Raw genomic sequence first — 19,827 nt, forward strand, 5'->3', positions numbered from 1 at the left:
CTTATCATATGTACGTCGCAGACAAGTGTCCAAAGCTAAAATATTTGTATTTTTCTTTCTATGTACTTTAACAGTTTGGGTCAAATGCCTTTTTATATTCTATAAGCATCCAACAAAAATAAATACATTCTTACTTTCAACTCACCTAAATAAATATTCCACATTTCTTGGTTGTGGATTTTTATCTCCCTTTGCATATAGGCAACATCAGCACACCCCATTCAGCCAGACTGTCTAAATCTTTTAATACTTAAAAATGATATAAGCACGAGGACTTATGGACACTCTTGTACTTGTTTTAGTCCATCTGCATACTGAAAGTCCCCACTGTTTTCATAGGCATACATATCTAATGCAACCTCGCAGCTCTCCCTCACTACTTGCTCATCATCCTTCACATGCGCCTGCAGTGCTTTTAAACATTCCTCCTGGGCAATAGAGCCCAGAGCTTCAGCACATTCATGCCGCACCATAGGGTTCTCATCAAATCGCTCCAACGCAGCCGATAGTCCTGAGACAGCCGACTCGTGCTGCATTTGCCCAAGAACATATCCAATCTCATGGCGGAATAAGGCACCTCCACATTGTAGGCCTATGGAAAAGGGAGGAATGATAAGTGAAGAAAAAACTGTATTTCCATCTATACATCTATAAAAATAGATATATATTAGACGCTACAGAAGTGGACACTTGTATGACTATGAATTTCTAATCCCTGTAACTCTATAGTATAACCTGCCTGCTATAATTATATAATGCTTTACCAGTTGTCTTTGTGAAATGAGAGGTACCGGGCTTGATAATGACCGGAAGAGGATGCAGCATTCTTAGTAATATCTTAAAAGTGCACAGGCACCGCTCCCCTCTCCATACTACTAGACTATCTTTCTATACATAAGTAAGCTTGTAGTGTTCACATATAACTGCATTTCATGCAGTGACACTTTTCTACCTCTATCAATACATTTGTAATGATATGTTTATAGATCAATAAAGCATTGAGTCCCCCAAATAGAAATTCAATGTATTTTATAGCTATATCACGGGTTACAAAAACGTGTAGTTTCTTAGCTCTTCGGTGACATCTCAGATGAACATATTTCACAGGCTGCTCATTTAACCTCTTAAGGACCAGGCTGTTTTTTTTTTTTAGTATCCTTTGGGACTTAGGCTGTTTTAACACTTTTGCGGCGCTCGTGTTTAGCTGTAAAATGTTCTCCTCACTATAAGTACAAGTACAAGGCATTTCAACCCTTTCCATGCACTAATTCTACTACCACCCTTTATCAAACTTTGCGGTAGTAAAGTTTTTTTTTTTTATTACAACAATTGCACTTCAGATATAGATTTACAGCTGCTGGTATATGCCATTGTCACATGTTCCTCTGATGGTCCAAAATAAAGAAGCAGAGGCTCAGCACTTCAAATAATAAGGTGAGTTTATTTCACACAGGCAACGTTTCGACGCACAGGTCTTTCTCAAGGCTTGAGAAAGACCTGTGCGTCGAAACGTTGCCTGTGTGAAATAAACTCACCTTATTATTTGAAGTGCTGAGCCTCTGCTTCTTTATTTTGGATTTATTGAGGGACTTGGTGGTACCCTGGCTCGTGCACCATTTCACTGCTGAGTGCTGCATTCCAACCTCTCTTTTTGTGTATGTTCCTCTGATGGTGACATAACTGCATAACTATTTTTTTTTTCCATATTTTGTTTTTTTTTTTATTATTTTTTAAATATATCACATTAGGATTAGAAAGTTGAGCTCCATTGACTTGCATGGTTGAATGCAGTACCTGTATTCAACCTGCAAGGGGAGCCAGGATTCTCAGGAGGATCAGGAGGGCTTTGCAGTTTTTTTTCCAGGTAACATACAGTGTACAAATTAGTGCAATAAAGATTCCCATCAACATGATTTTTTTTGTGGGTAAAAAAACAATAGCGGGGGGGGGTGCCAAATGCAGGATCGACCACAGGTGCAAAATACTCTAGATACGCCCCTGCTTTTGGCTTGGGATGAGTTTTAAGTCTGTTTCACTCTTGGTTTGAGCTGCATTCCTAGAGTTCTTTAGCTGCTTTAAACTCAGAGTCACAAATGTACCGATGTGCATTCAGTAACTGGAGTTTCCCCTTAATGAATATGGCAGAGCTACATAAATGACAGTTTACCTTCTGTCAGTGCCAACACAGCTTCCTTGCCTCCGATATTGCGAAGGGCAAACATAGCACGATACCGTTCAAAAAGCGGGCAGTTATCATCTAGAAGGGTGGCCCGTAGAGCCGGGATATCGCTTTCCTCAGCAGGAGGAGCAGGGTCCACTGACAGGTAAGGGATATTATCAGGGGCATCTGGATTCTGCTGAAGCCATTCAATGCGACGTACGGCCAGCTGGCATGTCTCTGCTACCTGCAATTCAACAACATATAAACATTTCAAACAGAAAAGAAAGTGTTTATAAAAAACACACTCCATACAAAACTGCAGCAAATACACTTAAAAGGAACAACTGTAAACTTTTTATGTGACTATCCCTTTTAATTAACTTCCTATGACAGCAGAGTTTTATGTTGACGGCACATCTGGGGAAATGTATTGTAAGGGGGAAATGTATTGTAAGGAGGAAAAATTATACAGCAAGACTGAATAATAAGAACAACTTTATAACATGTTAAAATCCCTGGGCATCCCTGTTCCTTTAAACTCAGCACACTTATTGCAAAGCCACTAAGTCTGTACTTTCAATAAACAAAAACCAGTCCAAACAACTGGAAACTAAAGTGAAATTAAAGCTAAGACTTTACTAAGACTTTAAACTGAAAAATGACAGGTTAAATTTAGAGTAAATTAAAAAAAAGTTTAAGGGCATCATTTTGTAGCATCATCCTTTTCATTTCAAATAGAAGCTTTACCTCTATGACTGGATCCTCGGAATATTCCTTCAGAAGGTCCAGTACCTCAGGGTCTCCAATAGCACCCAAAGCTTCTCCTGTGAGAGTTAGAAAAAGGAAAATAAATAAAAGTAAATTCGTTAGTAACGTATAACTTGGTTATATGCCTACAGGCATTCCGCTTTCTGCAAGCCGCCACGTCAACAGAGTAAAAACGACCCCATTGCTTCGTCCTACCTTAAAAAGCGACCCCTGGTCCTCAACACCCTGCTTACTTTGACAGCTATACTCTCACCTGCCTCGTGGCGGACCATTGGCTCCTGTGTCCGGTCCTTCAGCACTGCGATAAGCACCGGAAGTGCTGTCCGGTCCCTCATTTGCCCCAAGCAGTAGGCTAATTCGTGTTTCAGCAGCGCGGATTCATCACTAAATCCTTGACCGATCAGTTCCACTGCTTCGGGTCCTCCTAGATTCCGTAGTGTAAAAAGTGCCCGAAACCGGGCAGGAAGAGGGCGAGTGGGGTCCAGCAGCACACGACCAACAAGCTGCATGTCTTCGGGTGCCGCCATGTTGAAGTACGCAGGATGTAACGTCATCCAAAATTAACTAAATGACTGCCAGACTTGTCTCGAGACATTCAGGTTACTGAGGATTCCCAGTCTTTTTTAACTCCTTAATGGCCAATACTATATGTCACTCGCTAAACACTGACCTTAATTTGTTTTTCTGGCTTAGGGTACAAACATAAATGATACATTGATTTTTAACCCCTTCAATCCCAGGGGTTTTTGGTACCTCAAGTCCCGTAGCAATTTTGCCATTTTTGCGCTATGTCGGTTCAGCGATTATTCTCTTTTCCTGTGAATAGTGTACTCATGTAAACTATATATTGTTTTTTTCAAGGAGAGATAGAGCTTTCTTTTGATACCATAGTTGGATGATTAGCTGAAAATTTAGAATGAGAAATTTAGTAAAAACTAGTGAAAATTAGAACATTTTCCCTCTGAATCCTCACAAAATTAGGTAAAGCGATGGAAAATCCCCTCCAAGTTTATCAATTCAGGTGTCCTGATTTCAGAAATACCTAATTTATATAGATTTTCCATACTTTCCCAGCACTTATAGGGGACATACTGTAAGGTGTACATTTTTCGTAGAATTATGGCTTAATGGTTTTGGGGGTTGTGAACGGGGGCAGGAGGGTTATACTGGGTAGATGTTGTGCTAGGGCAATGGGATGTAAGTTTCTTTTTTTCTTTTTAATTATTTATTGTATTATTTTAGTGATTAGTTATTTAAAAAAAAAACAACCTTTTTTTTCTCTGTTTTGGTTTTCAGCATGGGAGGAAGGTGAGAGACATGGTTTCTCACTCTCTTCCCTCCGATACCCCTGCGCCAATCACACTGTGATCTCTATGCAAGTCCCCACAGACTTGCATAGAGATCACAGTGTCTGTGCCTCATCGGAGGACAGGATATCCCCTGCAGGGTCTGTATTTTAAAATGCCCGATCGTTTAAAAATGTAATAGCTTTCCAGTTTTTGTGCTGGAAGCTGTTACATCAGATCGGACAGCTGAAAGCCGGCGATGCTGACGTCTGCTGTCAGGGGGGAGTTTGACAGCCTGATCTCCCGTGCAGCAGCAGGGATGTGTCCCTGCCGCTGCAAGAAGGGCAGGACGGACCGGTACATTCATAGGGGATTCTTGGGATGCATTTTTTGGATGTACCGGTACATCCATAGGGGACTGAAGGGGTTAAGAGCACATATGGCTCTGCTCTGATACCATTTTTATGTATAGTCAGTAATTTTGGTAATAATATATTAATATAGAAAAAAAACAAATTTCTCAAAATGTATCCCTCTCTCTTGCTAGATTTTATTAATAACCCCTTTCAATCTGTTTCTCATCTGAAATTAAAATTTCACTGATGCATTACCCTCATCTTATTTCGAGTGATTTTGTACAGAACAATGACAGGGAAATAAATACAAGAAAAAGAGGTTTAAAAAAAAAAAAAGGAATGAGAATAGAATAAAACATGGCTTACTTTGATGATTTCAATTCATGCGCAATTTTTTTACTTGCTACTCTGATTTATATAATATGTTTAAAAGATGTGTCCTCTTACAAGGATATTTTAGATTATTTTAAAATCTGTTTCAACGAACTGTACTTGTCACATATTTACACCCTTTTTTCACTTTCCGCAAATGATATCCCCCGCTGTACACGACTATCATATTCATGTTATTTATTACAATAATTACAAATACATCAATATATACAACATTTCAACAGAGATATGGGAAGATGTAAAACTGTATCGTGCTATTTAGATACTACAGTGATAGATGTCCAGCTGTTATATGGTCCACACTCGTTTGTTTTTTACTTACTACATTACATTTATATAGCGCCAGAAGATTCCGTAGTGCTTTACAATCAGAGTGGGTAGGATATATTTAAAATCACAAAAAATAACAAACTGGTACTAAAGGAGAAGAGAGCCCTGCTCTTGTGAGCTTACAATCTAGTCGTGGGGTAAGTGAAACAGTAGGAGAGGATTGCTACTAGTCTCTCAAATCCATTTGTTCTCTATCCACACCTTCATAATAGAAAACTGCTATTAAAAGGAATCCTCTGGAGATGCCACTGTGTATTTTTATTTAATTAAAAGAATATGTGTTTGGAAGAGCAAGCAAGACAAAAAACAACACATTATTAGGCCTATTCATTGTCCTGACTCTCAAAATACCTGCAGACTGCACTCCGCACCCACTCTGCCCTGGTATCTACAGGCGTAGACGGGCAGAAGTGTGAGAAGGTGCAAGGAGAATCTCCAGTCTCTACTCCCTCCAACCATCGTGGATCAAACCTCTGCTCGTGAGTTTCACACATGTTGTGAAGCACACAACATGCCAATACCAAAGTAGGTAGGAATACGTAATCTGGTGGATCCAGAAGGTACTGCCATCGAGAACGAAGACGAAGGAGTGCAATTTCAGCCACACTTCTTGCCCGCTCCAGGCCAAGGTTAAACTTAGCTTGGCTCTGGCTCTGTCTGCTATCCTGTGTGTATGGTGTAAGCAACCAGTCCTTAAGTGGGTACGTAGCATCACCTAACAAAAAGTAGTTCTGAGCTTCATCAAGGAAAGCGTCCTCTGGTGCCGCCTGAAGCCTTCCTCCTAGTGCCAGTTCCCACACTACAGAGTTTTCCAAGATTGAAGCATTGTTCATGCTTCCAGGGAAGACGGCACAAGCGTCCCACAACACGCCTTGTCCATCAACCACTGCATGAAGTACCAAAGAACATTCACCATCCATCTTTGAGCGAGGAGGCAGGGGAATGTGAAGTGTACCCAATGCTCCTACACAATGAGGAAAACCCCAGCGAGCTTTGAAAATCCTTGCTTTGTCACGAAGAACCCCGTGGTCAGGGGGATAAAGGTATAGAGGTTTGAGAACAGTCACCACAGCCTGGCATACCTAAATAAAATAATAACATTAATTGCCATGCTTTATTAGGTTCTGAGCAAAAGTACAGACTTGGCAGCAGGTCTGGGGTTAAATCAGTTTGTTAAAAGACAACTTACTGAGATATTACCTTAAAACTTTAATTTTATGTTTAAAAAACAAACTAGATCCATAACTCTGTATAATTATATAGGCTTCGATACAAGAAATGTTAAACTGCTTAACAGTAACAGAAATCTGATAGAAAGGTGTTAGAAAAACGTGTGTTGCGTCACCTCTTTCAAACACTTCTTCACAACCTTTCGGCGAACTCCAAACTTCATGTGTAGTAGGGGGCATCGGTTGTGGCTTGCCAAGGTCCATAAGGCGATGCCTACTTTTTCTTCAGGCGCTAGGCCTGGACGGTGGAGACGGCCTCTCAGGTGATCGCACAAGTAAACAAATGTATCCTTTGACATCCTAAATCGATCAAACCAGTCCTGTGGACCAAACTCCTTGAGGAAAGAGCAGTGCTTCAGATGGGTCAATGATTTGGGCGGCGGACACCTCAAGGCTCTTGCCTTCAGCATTAAACACTGACAAATAAATATAAATATATTACATTCATATAGCGCATACAGTACAGTACATAGATACACTATGTTGTGAGAGGCCAGTATAGCATTACCGTTGCTAATAGCGACAGCACAAATAATACAACCATTCATAGTTTCTCTAACGTTTATTTATATGTTATTTTTGACAAATATTTATTTATATTCGTGTTTTACTTTTTCATGCCCCCCAGTGCAATTTAATACATGAAAAGTAAAAGCCAGATCGCTGTCACTCGTGTCCCATCGTTGCGTGATTCTCCCCCTAGTTACCATTAGGATCTGCCGCTGACTGTGCTGCTGGTACGCCCTGAACCTGCTCTTTCGCCGCCTTCTCCGAATCTCTGCTTCCCTCCTGTGGAAATCACCCATCATGTCTGCCGTCTGTCTCCTCTTCATCAGAAGCGGCATGAGAAGCAGCAGCCGAGACTTCACATCCGCAGACATTTCGGATTCAGCGGTACGCATTACCGCTTTCCCCTGCGCCAACTCAAGCCCCGCCTCTTTCCAGCTCCTGCCCGCCCCTTCCTCCATTTAGCGCTATTTCCAATGACAAATTGGGATGATGAGGAAGCGGAGGGATTACAATCGGTAGAGTCGCTAAAGGCTGTGTTGGCGGTGGTTGTATTACACAATGACGGGTTATTCACGGACTTGTAATTCTATAGCTCATTTAGCACTCTTCAGTATTATATTATATTATATACGGCGGTATGTGAGACATGGTTTGCTGTAAGTGTGCAAGGCAATGATCGGCATGCCCATGTGTTTGCATAGGGGACGCCGCACATTAAAAGGGAACACTCAGCTGTCACGTGATTCCTGAAGGGTCCCTTTAATTATTTTCTACTAACTGGCGTTAAATGGTGTTGTATCTAGGAGCACAGGGTACTCGTGTTTGCCTTCCCACCTATTATGTGGGTTCAAACTCCTACGACTCCTGTTCGCCCCCTGGATGAGCATAATAGGAATTGTATTTATTGCTTCTTGTCTTAATGGCTAGCTTTAGTGCCATGCCTGTAATTATACGTGGCTGCCAATAGCGTCAACTAGAGCAGTGCTGTAGCAGTACCTGTATCCCTTTGGCTGGGTGTAATGCACACTGTACTGACAATCTAGCCCATGCGTATACCTGTATGTTTGGACACCGCATTTGGGGCGTGTAGTAGAACATAACACTGGGTTGATTTCACCATCAAAGGGTTTATCAGGTTGCGACTGTACATCACACATGTAATATTTTATATAGCACCATCATATTCCGTAGCGATGTACAATGGAACGTAATGGATCCTTCGTTTTGGGATTTAAGAATTAGTGCGTAAAAGTTTGTGCGGAATGATGCAACGTTTAAACGGAATAACTGTCTGAATGCAGTATGATTACAATTATACATAGAATGTAATGCTAGATAAGGAGCATTTAGGCCATCTAGTCTACCTGTTCCTCCTGCTTAAACATGTGTAAGTCCCTTGCCTTTTCTTAGATTGGGGATATATCTATGCCTATTCCATGCAAGTTTAAATTTCTGTATTGTGTTAACTTCTACCGCTTCTGTCTAGAAGCTGTTCCACCTAACTACTGGCAGTGTTTTATGTTTTCCACAAATTTCATATTTTGCGGGTCACCTTTTTTGGCAATAAACATGGACAATGTAATGTGAGCAGCACGAAGTGTCTATCGCCCTGCAATTGCTAATACTTTGTTAATGGCTTGTGCCCCTTATTGTGTAGTATGATTGACACTGTGCTAATCCTCTATTAAACTGATTGTATTAAATCAAATGACCTTGTGCTTACTTGATTGCATACATTATTGATTTTTAATAATAAAAAAAACTAAACTATTTGGGTCTTTCGCCCGGGAAAATACATGCATTATTTCGTTGGCTATGATTTCTCCAGCAGGCCGGTGTACTTTAGTAAATTGGTCTCAGTGAGCAACGCCGTCCAATCGCTTATTGATTAGTATTACACCAAATAAGCTTTGTTTGTGCATCACCCTTCACAATGAGCCGATAACACATCCGCTGCCGCAGACAAGCCATTGGCCGGCTTTAACTAATCACCATGGCGATAGGCCCAATGCAACACTACGGACTGTTGCCATGGGAATGCGTTGGTGTAACTCGCTTCCTGTAATGATTCGAATGGGATGACGTCGCGTGTATCTCCCGTCGGGCTACGCGAGACTCAAGAGTGAAGGGGGAGGGGATCGGAGAGAGACACAGTATCTTCGCCATATTGGGACCGAGGAAGAGAACTAGGACTGGGAAACCGGGCACCAGGCAAGTGGGGTTCCAGCCTGGGTTTTATTCTAGGGCTATGTTTGGGTGGCCTATCGCCTTAGATAACAAATCCGCCCTTTGTAACCTACCAGCGCCGCGCACCGTATCCAATAACATCTCTCTCTCTCATCAAACAGCCTCTATACCCCCGTTCACATCATTCACCTACCGTCATCCCTTAGCAACGTTATCGTCGCCACCCTGATCGTCCCGCAGTGTTAAGATCAAAATCGAAACCCCCGTTTCGTGTCGCCATCTTCCCAAAAGGCCACTTAAACGTCAGATCAGCTTTCACGCAAGAGACAGATTAATCGACTGTATCACTGACTCAGTCATCTTGCGACAAACTGCCATCTCTCCATTTACGAAGAAGGAAAGAGGCCATCGATAATCGTGCCCCCCCCATGACAGTTCAGTTGATGGCGTTTTATGGGGGGAGAGGCTGACAGTGGTTTCGTGGGACGGAGCTGTCAGTTGCCCGGTTTATAATTAAAATATAAAATGACAGCAAGATCCTGCTTGGTACCAGGAACAGCTAATGGGGAAACATGTCAGGGCATTTCCAGAGACACTGAATTATATATATATATATATATATATATATATGTATGTATATATATATATATATATATATATATATATGTGTGTGTGTGTGTCTGTAAATGATCACAGGGCCTATGGAATGAATGGCTTCTGGAGGGTGACAGATGCACGCTGTTGTATGGATTTTTTTACTGATTGTAAATTAATTATGAAGCTGAATACAGGGGGGTAGCTATATTGTAAGCATGAAACGTGGGGTATGTGCTTGAGTGACATGAAGTCGTTTGATGGATGCGTGACATCTGTCATAAGCTGCTGCATTTTAAACCGGGTTCATTGTGCTTCAGCTGTATCCGCAGATCTGTCCCCCCCCCCCTGTAGCTATATATCACTTTTAAACCCTGCATGATATTTATTTATTTTTTAACATATACCGCTTTTTCTAGTTCTCTGCAGTGGGCACCAGCTGGGTGTTTGCCCAGAGGGTCTGTGACTGGTGGTCCTCACTTTTCCCTCCCCCCTCCTCCTCCATCATCCATCTACAATGGACCAGGATTACGAGAGACGCCTCCTGCGGCAAATCAACCTCCAGAATGAAAACACCATGCCATGCGTAGGTGCAACACCTGTCATATGCATTTATTATATATCCGTTTTGAAACGATGCGGCGTCGGATGCTATCGTTAACAATGGCAGCCTTCTCTATGGAGGGGATTATTGAATGATCACGGGACCGTATTCTGTGAAGTTTTTTGTGCACCATACCTGCGGCAGATATTTACCTTATACTGGATCGCTGTACGTTTCGGGATATAATGCACCCGGCTGTTGGCGTGGTTGTTGGCCAATCGTTCTCTGGACTTAAAGAAACAGCTGCTTCTTTTATTTTAGGAGTCTTTTCCCCTCCCCCGTTCCCTCCTTTTTTAATTTTCTCCCTCCTTTAGCACACAGCTGAATGCACTTCTGCCATTTGGCCTGTAGGTACAGGGTTAACAATTTAGATTCCCACCCCTCCTTTGTTATTCTGACCAGCCCCTACTGAAAACCTTTATATCACTGGGTTATGCCACAGAGCACTGCACAAAGCTTCACACGCGCATACACGCACACACCTGCCTATACTGCAAGGTTTACAATGAAGAGACGCAATTGTGCACCGCTTAGTGCCATCCACAACTTCAAATCGGTGGTAAATACTATGGAGCGATTGACTAACAGCTGCTTTTTTGTATGTTTTATGTTTTGTTTTGTTTTGTTTAGTAGCTGGATGTCTTTTTTATGTTTTTTCTTTCTTTCTACATTGTCTTAGAGCAAAACTGTTAAAATGTTTTTCTGAAAAGGTGACTGTCAATTGCCCTGATCTAACCTTGTTTAATGTTGTTGGCTTTAACCTTTTTTCTTGTTTAGTGTTGCACACAAAATCTTTATTTAATGTTCTGTATAAGGATTGCCTTTTTTTAATTATTATAAAGTAACTGTAAATGTGAGTGCTTTCACTAAGTATTAACTTCAGTACAATGTTTACTATTGATGATATGAGTCTCCTTTTTAAATACAGATGATGTTGACATGCCAAATAATTTTGAGATGGTTATTTACTAGTATAATAACAAGGGGTGAAGCCATACCACTGAATTTCTAGCTACTATGCATGTTTTTAGAAAAGCATATGTTAATCACGCAGTCTTGTTTTTCTGGCGTCTGCTTTGCTTGGATCAGCTACTTACAGTTGTTCTTTCTGCCTCATACAGGTGTCCGAGATGAGGAGAACACTAACCCCATCAAACTCTCCAATGTCTTCCCCCAGTAAACATGGGGATAGATTTATTCCATCAAGAGCTGGAGCCAACTGGAGTATTAATTTCCATAGGATAAATGTAAGTGACTACAGGTTGAAATGCTGTGCCATAGGTGTATGTGATTACTATTGTGTGATTACGAAACGCCCATACTGCTATAATGATTTTATCATGCTTTTTACTTGTGTATGTATTCGGTAGCCAACTTTGCAGTTGGGATGATCTGTGTCTCATGGCGGCCAAGTCACCTTGTGCATCGGCTCTGCAAGCCTTGTTAGGGTTTCGGTTCTGGGTTGAGCTGTACCAAATACGGCTCTCCTACGTCTAACCTGGCTGCCGATTTCATGAGTATCCTTGCAGAAGTTCAGATTAGACTGAGTGACCACCTTCGCTTTGTTGGGAGGACAATGAAGTTGTAGATCAGTGGTTTTAGAGGGTTCCTGTAAAAAAGTGTATTTTAGCTTAAAATGTACTCTTTGAAAGCCCAGTTTGTCCTTAAAGTTCTGCGTATGGTGATAGAGTTAAGCATTGACATCAACTAGGTTTTATCTTGTTTTGTTCCAACCAGCTTCTTTATCACCAGACATTGAGGCTGGCATTGCTGTCAATCGTGATATTTTGGGCGTCTTTCCTTGGCTTTATGGTAGCGCTAATTAAGTTAATTTCTCTTAAGGCTTTTATTAGTCAGAGGGGTTTATTTGCTCATGGGAGAGCTGGTAGAGTTTGTGGGAAAGTTGTGGCTTCAACTCCTTGGTTTCCCTGTAGATTCTAAATGTCTGATGCAGAAAGAGCTTGGTTGGCCCTCTATAATGCATAGTTAAATCAGTGTAATCTCTTAAACCATTGAGGTTTGTTCTGCGCTATTCATCATAAAGGACCAACACTTGCATGTTTATCTACCTTGAAGAGTTTAACTTGCCCTGCATAATGCATGATTCAGTGTGTGAAAAGAGTTTGAAGAAATCTTATGAATTTTAATACACGTTATGCAAGGACAGCCAAACTCTTCCAGCAGCAGGAGCTCATTGGGCTTGACACTTCATAACGTATAATCCTGAACCTTGTCCCTAGAGGAAGAAGCACCGGAGCCTTCAAAGTCTGTGTGCAGAGTTTTGTGCATGCCTGCCAGTAGTGTGAATGAATGAAACCTTGTTTATGGAATGAAGGGCAATGTGTGACATGTTTAATAGTATGATGTTATGAAATTTGCATAGGGTCTCTTGAAAATCGATATTTAAAAGCTCTTCACCCACACCATACCAACAAAATATCGAGTTCTTTTGCTCATTTTCGTAGCTTAGGGTTTGTTTAAAGCATGGTGAATTCACCATGGATCATAAAGGACCACGGCCGGTTAATATCCTGCAAGAATTGCCATGCTGGCCCTACATAATGCATGTCGATCAGCTTTAAAGAAATACCAGTGATTTTAAATACAGGACTGCCCTTTAGTGGATAGACCCCACTGTCATTCTGCTTTAAGTATTACAGACCTGGGGGTGGGGGGTTGATGTGTTGGCTGTGGATAGCGTTGTAGTTTGAAAGGATGCTGGAGAGCCATGTGTTGGTTACCCTTAATATATGTAGACCGCTACAAGAAATAGGCCATTTTCCCCTGCCTACTCTGACAAATAAAAACCACTAGAAACCTAATCTTACAGTTTTTAACTGGCTATTGCTGTTTATTAATGGGCTATTCTCTTCTGCCTTCAGGAAAATGAAAAATCTCCTAGTCAAAACCGTAAGGCGAAAGATGCTACATCAGACAGTGGGAAAGGTGAGTGCGTTCTTCCCGTATTAATAAGTTGTGGCACTGCTTTCATTTTTATTCTTAAAGCAGTAATGGCCAACTTGTTGCTCACCATCTGTGAGTGAATTAGAACTGCCTTCGTGTTCCTGAGCGCTGTGTTTAACAATACCCTGCTTCTTAAATGATTTTTTGTAAATGCATGTGGCTGTGTCTCAATCACACCTGTCGTTTTAGATTCTCAGCTGTTTGGTTAAAGTATTCTAGATAAAAACCAGAAATAACTCCAAACAGCTGAATGATCACACTGTTATGCCTCACTGAGAACGCTCTCTCAATATAGTAGTCATAGAAGATCGCTGGCCCTTGCTGATTGGGCCATTTCGTTTGTTGCCACTTTTAAAGCTCTATCTGGAAACTACTGGGCGATCAGGCTTATAAATGCGACAATTTGATTATTTAATACAATAAAACAAGCCAGTCATGAAAAGAAAGCTTGATATCCATCAACTAAGCATAAAAGCAAGATGATATATTAAGATTTCATTTTTTTTTTTTTTTTTTTTTTGGTGGGGGGCAGATGACCTCTAAGTCTGCCAGGCCAGCCAGTGAGAAATCGTAACATTGTGTAGCAATGGGTCTATGTTTGCTCAGATCCACTTTCACCCAACCCATAAGCCACAGGACAAAAATGTCTTTTTATGGTGTGCCTTTGTAACCTTTTTAAAATATTTAAAATGGCTTTTTTTCTGTGATTCTCAATGTGACTTATCCCTTTCTTATCGTTTTCAGATGGCTTGGCATACTCTGCGCTACTTAAAAACGAACTGTTGGGGGCTGGGATTGAGAAGGTGCAGGACCCCCAGACCGAGGATCGACGCTTGCAACCTTCCACACCGGAGAAAAAGAGCCTGTTTACGGTATTTTTTTCTAATAAAGTTTCACTGCATTCTACAGATAATGGATGTCTGACAGAATTTATACGCGTGAGACAAATGACATCAAGTCCATGTTTTGTGAAGCGATGTTGTAGTTGCGCACAGCATTGGGCTGCTGTGACATCAAAGGACTTTTTCTTCGCTTCTACGAAGCTAATGGTGGTGGAGGTGTCACTATTTCTATGGATTTTTAATAAACCTCATACTTCACCCCTCATGAGTTTTGCTGTGAGAAATCTTTTAGGCTAGACTATTAAAGTATTTTGGCATCTCCCATCAAAATGAAAACTTCTGCAGTGAATTTTCAAAAATGTACTAGGTTTCTTTTGATTTTAGTTGCCGTTTTATTGATAAACACCACAACGAGTCAGATCATTATAGCAGAAATAATGAGATCCTTCTCGTGCTGACTTCACTTAATTTTCCCATAGAACTTTCACGTTGTTTCGCTGGGTGTCCAAGCCATAGGCAAGGCTTTTTAAACAGATGTCTAAAAAAAAATAATATAATATATATATTCATAGTTAATACTATGAATACATTTTAGTTATACTATTATTTAGTTATACTATTTTGTTCCCCCTTCCTTCCAGTATTCTCTAAGTTCAAAGAGATCAAGCCCTGATGATGGTAATGAGGTGTCTCCATACTCTTTGTCACCAGTGAGTAACAAAAGGTAAGGAGGATTCAATGTACCTTTGTTTTCCATTCCTTGGGTTTTTCTTTCATTAACAGGTCTGATTTCTTGCCTTTTTAGCCAGAAGCTCTTACGATCTCCACGAAAGCCAACTCGTAAGATTTCAAAGATCCCTTTTAAAGTCTTGGATGCCCCTGAGTTGCAGGATGACTTTTACCTGAACTTGGTGGACTGGTCATCCCTCAACGTACTGAGTGTTGGCCTGGGTACCTGTGTATATTTATGGAGTGCATGCACAAGCCAGGTGGGTAGCATGCACAGGCGTGCCTAGCATTATGCTTTAGTTCAATTAACTGTGCAGGGGCATGTAAGAGTTAATGTGTTCTGTTTCACCAGGTGACCAGACTCTGTGACCTTTCTGTGGAAGGTGATTCTGTGACCTCAGTGGGCTGGTCTGAGCGGGTAAGTGTTTTTGAAAGGTTCTTTTATGTCCTTATTTGGTCAAATCTTAATGATGGAATAAGTTGAAAGTAGTGAGATAGCATGTCAATAATGAAGCCATCAATTTTAATTAATTTGTGCTTAGTCCATAACTGGTTATAGAGTAGCTCATAAACTTTTTCCAGTATTTACTTGACTAATATACAGACAATCCTCAACAGATTACTTTCTAGTAACAGTGTTTGTGTGATTAAAAAAAAAAGTGAAGGAAGCCCCCCACCAAAAACTGCAAAGAAAAAGTATCTAAAATATGTATCTGACGGAATAATTTTTGCTCTATTGTCGTGTTCCAGCAAGAATTTCAATGTTCTGTCTTCTCATGAATACCTTTATTGGCTAACTGAGTAAATATAGATTGCAAGCTTTCAAGACCTCTCAGGTCCCTTCATCAGGCATGTTATACAATAATGTGAAAAACCTCTCTTTAAGTATCAGTCAAATAGCATGGTTACAATTGGGAAGCAGATAACATCAAAATGTCCAAGACAAGGTTCTTTGATCAGTCAATAGTGTTAAAATCAGAGGTGGATTGGAGTCATAAAAGGAGGTGTTGAAATGTCTGCATGTATTGGTTTAATGGTATATTTTGTTCCTATACATAGGGAAATCTAGTGGCTGTGGGCACGCACAAAGGCTTTGTTCAGATCTGGGATGCATCCGCTGGGAAGAAGCTGTCCACGCTCGAGGGACATACTGCCCGTGTGGGTAAGGAAGACTTGCATGCCTTTTTTTTTTTAATAGATGGTGCCGTTATTAAACACTTTATGCTTTTTGTTTAGCAAGCAGAGCACTTTGATGCTTTGAAACAACCGAAGGAACTAGTTACAATAGTGAAGATATACTCGTTTTCTGTCCTGATGCTATCCAGTTCTCTTCTCCTTAGCTTTACGAAGGCTGCCTAAATCGGTGTCTACCAATGAGGCTCAGTATCTTGTCGGAATTCCTTCAAATCCTGCAAACAGAAAATGAAGACTGCCATAGTATATACTTAAGGCGGTTCAAAAACGTATTGCCATTTAAGAAATTGTGGTTTTAGTAGTGAGATGCACCACATTTTTAGCTGAGCAGCAGCCTGTCCCCTGTCTAGCTCTAGAGTGACTCCGGCACAGGCATTACTGCTTCTGCAATGTTTTCCACAGGTTAATAGACAGAAACTATTTTATACATAGAGGTGCTTACTGGTCATAGAAATCACCTTGTAGCTTTAAAAGTACGAGCTGCTTCCTTAGAATTCCAGAGATATTTTTATAAGTCTAAGTCTGTATCTGCTTGCTTTCTCTTGTAGGGGCACTGGCATGGAATGCAGATCAGCTCTCCTCTGGGAGCCGAGATAGGATGATCTTGCAAAGAGACATTCGAACGCCACCTGTCCAATCTGAAAGGCGCTTACAAGGTCACAGGCAGGAGGTGTGTGGTCTTAAATGGTCTACAGACCACCAGCTCCTGGCATCTGGAGGCAATGATAACAAGGTATAGATTTCTGATATTTGTGGATTAATGGTATTAAATAATTATTTTGTGTGAGAATAACCTGGTGGTATTGTATTCGTTTATCTAAACTGTATTTTTTTTTCTTTGCTGTAGCTTCTGGTTTGGAATCACTCTAGTCTGAGCCCTGTGCAACAGTATACAGAACATCTAGCTGCAGTGAAGGCCATTGCTTGGTCCCCTCATCAGCATGGTCTGCTTGCCTCTGGTGGGGGCACTGCCGACCGCTGCATCCGCTTCTGGAATACTCTCACTGGCCAACCCCTCCAGTGTATAGACACTGGCTCCCAGGTCTGCAACTTAGCCTGGTCCAAACATGCCAACGAGCTGGTGAGTTGTTTTGTGTCTGGGTGTACTGTACTTATGGTCACTGTAAAGGAGTGCCTACCAACTCATTAGCAGGGTAGTTACCTGTTACATTAACGTTTTATTAATAGCCTTATAGCTTATGTTTTTGATCATAGAAGTGGCATTTCAGCTTGTTCCCTCTGCTCAGTCCCTAAATCCATTATATATTTTTCTTGTGGAGACAGACACTGTGTTTCCACACCGTACATATTATCCTTGGCTACAACAGGAATGGTCCTTTCTAACATTTTAGACCCAGAAAGAGGTAGTTGTATATAAACTAAATATAACAGAGGAACATAGCTCTCTGGTGTGTTTTGTATTTGAGTGTTTTTGACACTCAATGCCTTTGACAAAATGAGTACTGAAGAATTATGCATTCTCCCTTTTAACAGTATTTTCTCCATCTGTCTCTTGTCAACAGGTAAGCACTCACGGTTACTCTCAGAACCAAATCCTAGTGTGGAAGTATCCATCCCTCACACAGGTGGCAAAACTGACTGGACATTCCTACAGAGTCCTTTACCTGGTTAGTGTATAATATTTCCTCACATGCACTCATCTGGCTGTACATGCACTAATATTAGTGCCTCGATCATGGCTAGTTTTAATCTGTATTGTGAGACGTAACTCGTTGTACAGAACAGATTCTTTTTAGCGGTGCTCATTGGTTTCTTTTTCTTTCTGTAGGCCATGTCCCCCGATGGTGAAGCCATTGTTACTGGAGCTGGAGATGAAACTCTACGATTCTGGAATGTTTTTAGCAAAACTCGCTCTACGAAGGTTAGTAGATTTTAGGGAAGTCTATAAATAAATAGTGGTTTAGCCTGTATTTGCTTTGGGGGAGAAGTGAATGTTTCCATTTTCCTTTTTTGGTTATTTCCCAATCTAAAAGGCTACAGATCATCTTATTTTGCAGAGCAATTAACATTGGCTTGCTCCTGCTGTTGGCTCAGTGATGTACCTTGCTGATGGGCGTATGTGACTGGTGGATCATAAAAATAGCAATTAATGTACTTCAACCTATGTCATTTATTAATCTGGCTTCCTTTTGCTGATGATATCCATCACACTAACCTTCCTTTTTATTCCTTTTTTTTAGGAGTCTGTCTCTGTTCTTAATCTCTTCACTCGAATCCGATAAACCAACCTTGGTCTGAACCTCCCTGAATTATCCCCATCAACGATAATCTGCCTTCAACCGAGACAAAGGCCTCCGGACCGTACAGGGATTCTAACAAAAACTTTACTCAATTGGGAGGCATTCAGTGACAATATTTGCATATTATATTCTGGGGAAAAAATTGGATGAGAATGGACCATTCTCGATTAGGTGCCATGGGACAGATAATGGTGGAGCCCCCCCTCTTTGTTATATAGATCTGTATGTAAGTGTGTATATAAATGCTGATGTATATCTTATCATTTGGAATTTAACTACATGTGATCCGTTGCAGCCCTCGCCACCAGTCAGAAGAGAAAAGGTAGCATATAACCGCAGTCACCCCACCGCCACCACCACCACGCGGACATTTCAGTACCTGTTATTATTATACAGGTTGCCATTTGCATGAGGAAGGGTTCCTGGTTTTAAAGGCTATACCGTTCAGTGCGGGTTTCCGCCTGATCACCCTACATGTTACCTGTTTCTAATAAATTACAGTCCCCCAGGGAGGGCAATGAGCGTTTTTGTTTGAGAGGGGGGCTTATTTTATGAATGTTTTGATGTCTATGCTTACTACTGCTGGTGCAATTTTTCATTTTACAGATGTTCTGTATTTTTAATGTTTAATTTAATGTCAATTACCAGATCAGTCTTTGTAATGACTGGGTCTTGCTCCCTGTGTTACATTTGTATATTTTACAGCCTTAGTGTGTTTTTTTTTGTATGTGAATGCATGTGTGGAGGGGGATGGGAAGCGAACCCAAAGGGGGTAAAAGATAATTTGTACAAGGAAAGCACTTAACCTTTAGTTACTGAAATGTCCCCCTCTAATTATAAGGCATTGTACCCACTGGATGTGAAGGGGTTTATTTGATGAGAATGTGCTCTATGTTTCAACATGGGTTCTTACTTTTATCCCCAGGAGGGGGAGGGTTGCAGCCTCTTTTGTTTTTAAAGAACAAAAAAAAGCCACTTGTTGAAATTGTGATTTATTTATTATTATTTATTGCAATTTGTGTGCTAGTGTGTGACTGCAGGCTGACTGTGAAAGTGTGTTGTAGCAAGTGTGCCAACACTATGTTTTCACAAATGGGTTCCGTACATTTCCCACTTTTAAAGCATCATTTTGGCACTGATGTAGTAGGAAAGCTCATATTTTTCCTTGATCAATCAATTGCTCCGTAGAATAAATGACTCTTGATATGTTAAAAGTTGTTAAACTCTAAATTTTTAAACATTCACCTACAACTTTTAAAGTAATCTATTGTGAGTCAACATGCCACCGGTATTACATTCCATATTTTGTTAGTGCTGTGATTGTCAACCAGTTACCCTACAAAAAAATGCAATAACGTTTAAGCTGATTTTTATTACGTTTTTAACTGAAATACAAAAGCATAGCATGGAACCAGCATA

The 19,827-nt window shown here is 40.8% G+C and overlaps 3 protein-coding genes across 3 annotated transcripts; 1 reads left to right on the forward strand and 2 right to left on the reverse strand.

Moving 5' to 3' along the window:
• Positions 1-28: 28 nt before the first annotated feature.
• Positions 29-3,465, reverse strand: LOC128473626 (deoxyhypusine hydroxylase-like). Its single transcript, XM_053455877.1, has 4 exons — positions 3,183-3,465; positions 2,909-2,985; positions 2,168-2,405; positions 29-592 (listed from the first exon to the last, which is right to left on the reverse strand). The coding sequence occupies exons 1-4, from the start codon at positions 3,454-3,456 to the stop codon at positions 276-278; spliced, it is 906 nt and encodes a 301-aa protein (XP_053311852.1). The 5' UTR covers positions 3,457-3,465; the 3' UTR covers positions 29-275.
• Positions 3,466-5,140: 1,675 nt separating this feature from the next.
• LOC128490005 (uncharacterized) lies at positions 5,141-7,460 on the reverse strand. Its single transcript, XM_053461787.1, has 3 exons — positions 7,231-7,460; positions 6,640-6,939; positions 5,141-6,376 (listed from the first exon to the last, which is right to left on the reverse strand). The coding sequence occupies exons 1-3, from the start codon at positions 7,423-7,425 to the stop codon at positions 5,618-5,620; spliced, it is 1,254 nt and encodes a 417-aa protein (XP_053317762.1). The 5' UTR covers positions 7,426-7,460; the 3' UTR covers positions 5,141-5,617.
• Positions 7,461-9,142: 1,682 nt separating this feature from the next.
• FZR1 (fizzy and cell division cycle 20 related 1) lies at positions 9,143-19,383 on the forward strand. The gene is made up of 14 exons (XM_053461786.1): positions 9,143-9,244; positions 10,234-10,400; positions 11,540-11,665; positions 13,301-13,364; positions 14,127-14,254; positions 14,866-14,948; positions 15,030-15,213; positions 15,306-15,371; positions 16,013-16,115; positions 16,696-16,880; positions 16,995-17,228; positions 17,671-17,775; positions 17,937-18,029; positions 18,349-19,383. Exons 2-14 carry the CDS (start codon positions 10,332-10,334, stop codon positions 18,388-18,390), a joined length of 1,482 nt encoding a protein of 493 aa, XP_053317761.1. The 5' UTR covers positions 9,143-9,244; positions 10,234-10,331; the 3' UTR covers positions 18,391-19,383.
• The last annotated feature ends 444 nt before the right edge of the window (positions 19,384-19,827 follow it).

The sequence above is a fragment of the Spea bombifrons genome, chromosome 1 (assembly GCF_027358695.1).
Source record: "Spea bombifrons isolate aSpeBom1 chromosome 1, aSpeBom1.2.pri, whole genome shotgun sequence".
In the NCBI taxonomy this organism is placed as follows: Eukaryota; Metazoa; Chordata; class Amphibia; order Anura; family Pelobatidae; genus Spea; species Spea bombifrons.

What these genes read in the sequence shown, in the direction of transcription:
- FZR1 (XM_053461786.1), top strand. Translation starts at nt 10,332, where the DNA reads ATGGACCAGGATTACGAGAGACGCCTCCTGCGGCAAATCAACCTCCAG. An exon ending in GGAGTGCATGCACAAGCCAG is followed by an intron (nt 15,214 to 15,305) that starts GTGGGTAGCATG and finishes CTGTTTCACCAG; the next exon opens with GTGACCAGACTCTGTGACCT. An exon ending in CCAAACATGCCAACGAGCTG is followed by an intron (nt 17,229 to 17,670) that starts GTGAGTTGTTTT and finishes TCTTGTCAACAG; the next exon opens with GTAAGCACTCACGGTTACTC.
- LOC128490005 (XM_053461787.1), bottom strand. Translation starts at nt 7,425, where the DNA reads ATGCGTACCGCTGAATCCGAAATGTCTGCGGATGTGAAGTCTCGGCTG. An exon ending in GTCAGCGGCAGATCCTAATG is followed by an intron (nt 6,940 to 7,230) that starts GTAACTAGGGGG and finishes TTTATTTGTCAG; the next exon opens with TGTTTAATGCTGAAGGCAAG. An exon ending in TGAAGAAGTGTTTGAAAGAG is followed by an intron (nt 6,377 to 6,639) that starts GTGACGCAACAC and finishes TATTTTATTTAG; the next exon opens with GTATGCCAGGCTGTGGTGAC.
- LOC128473626 (XM_053455877.1), bottom strand. Translation starts at nt 3,456, where the DNA reads ATGGCGGCACCCGAAGACATGCAGCTTGTTGGTCGTGTGCTGCTGGAC. An exon ending in AATGGTCCGCCACGAGGCAG is followed by an intron (nt 2,986 to 3,182) that starts GTGAGAGTATAG and finishes TAACTCTCACAG; the next exon opens with GAGAAGCTTTGGGTGCTATT. An exon ending in CCGAGGATCCAGTCATAGAG is followed by an intron (nt 2,406 to 2,908) that starts GTAAAGCTTCTA and finishes GTTGAATTGCAG; the next exon opens with GTAGCAGAGACATGCCAGCT.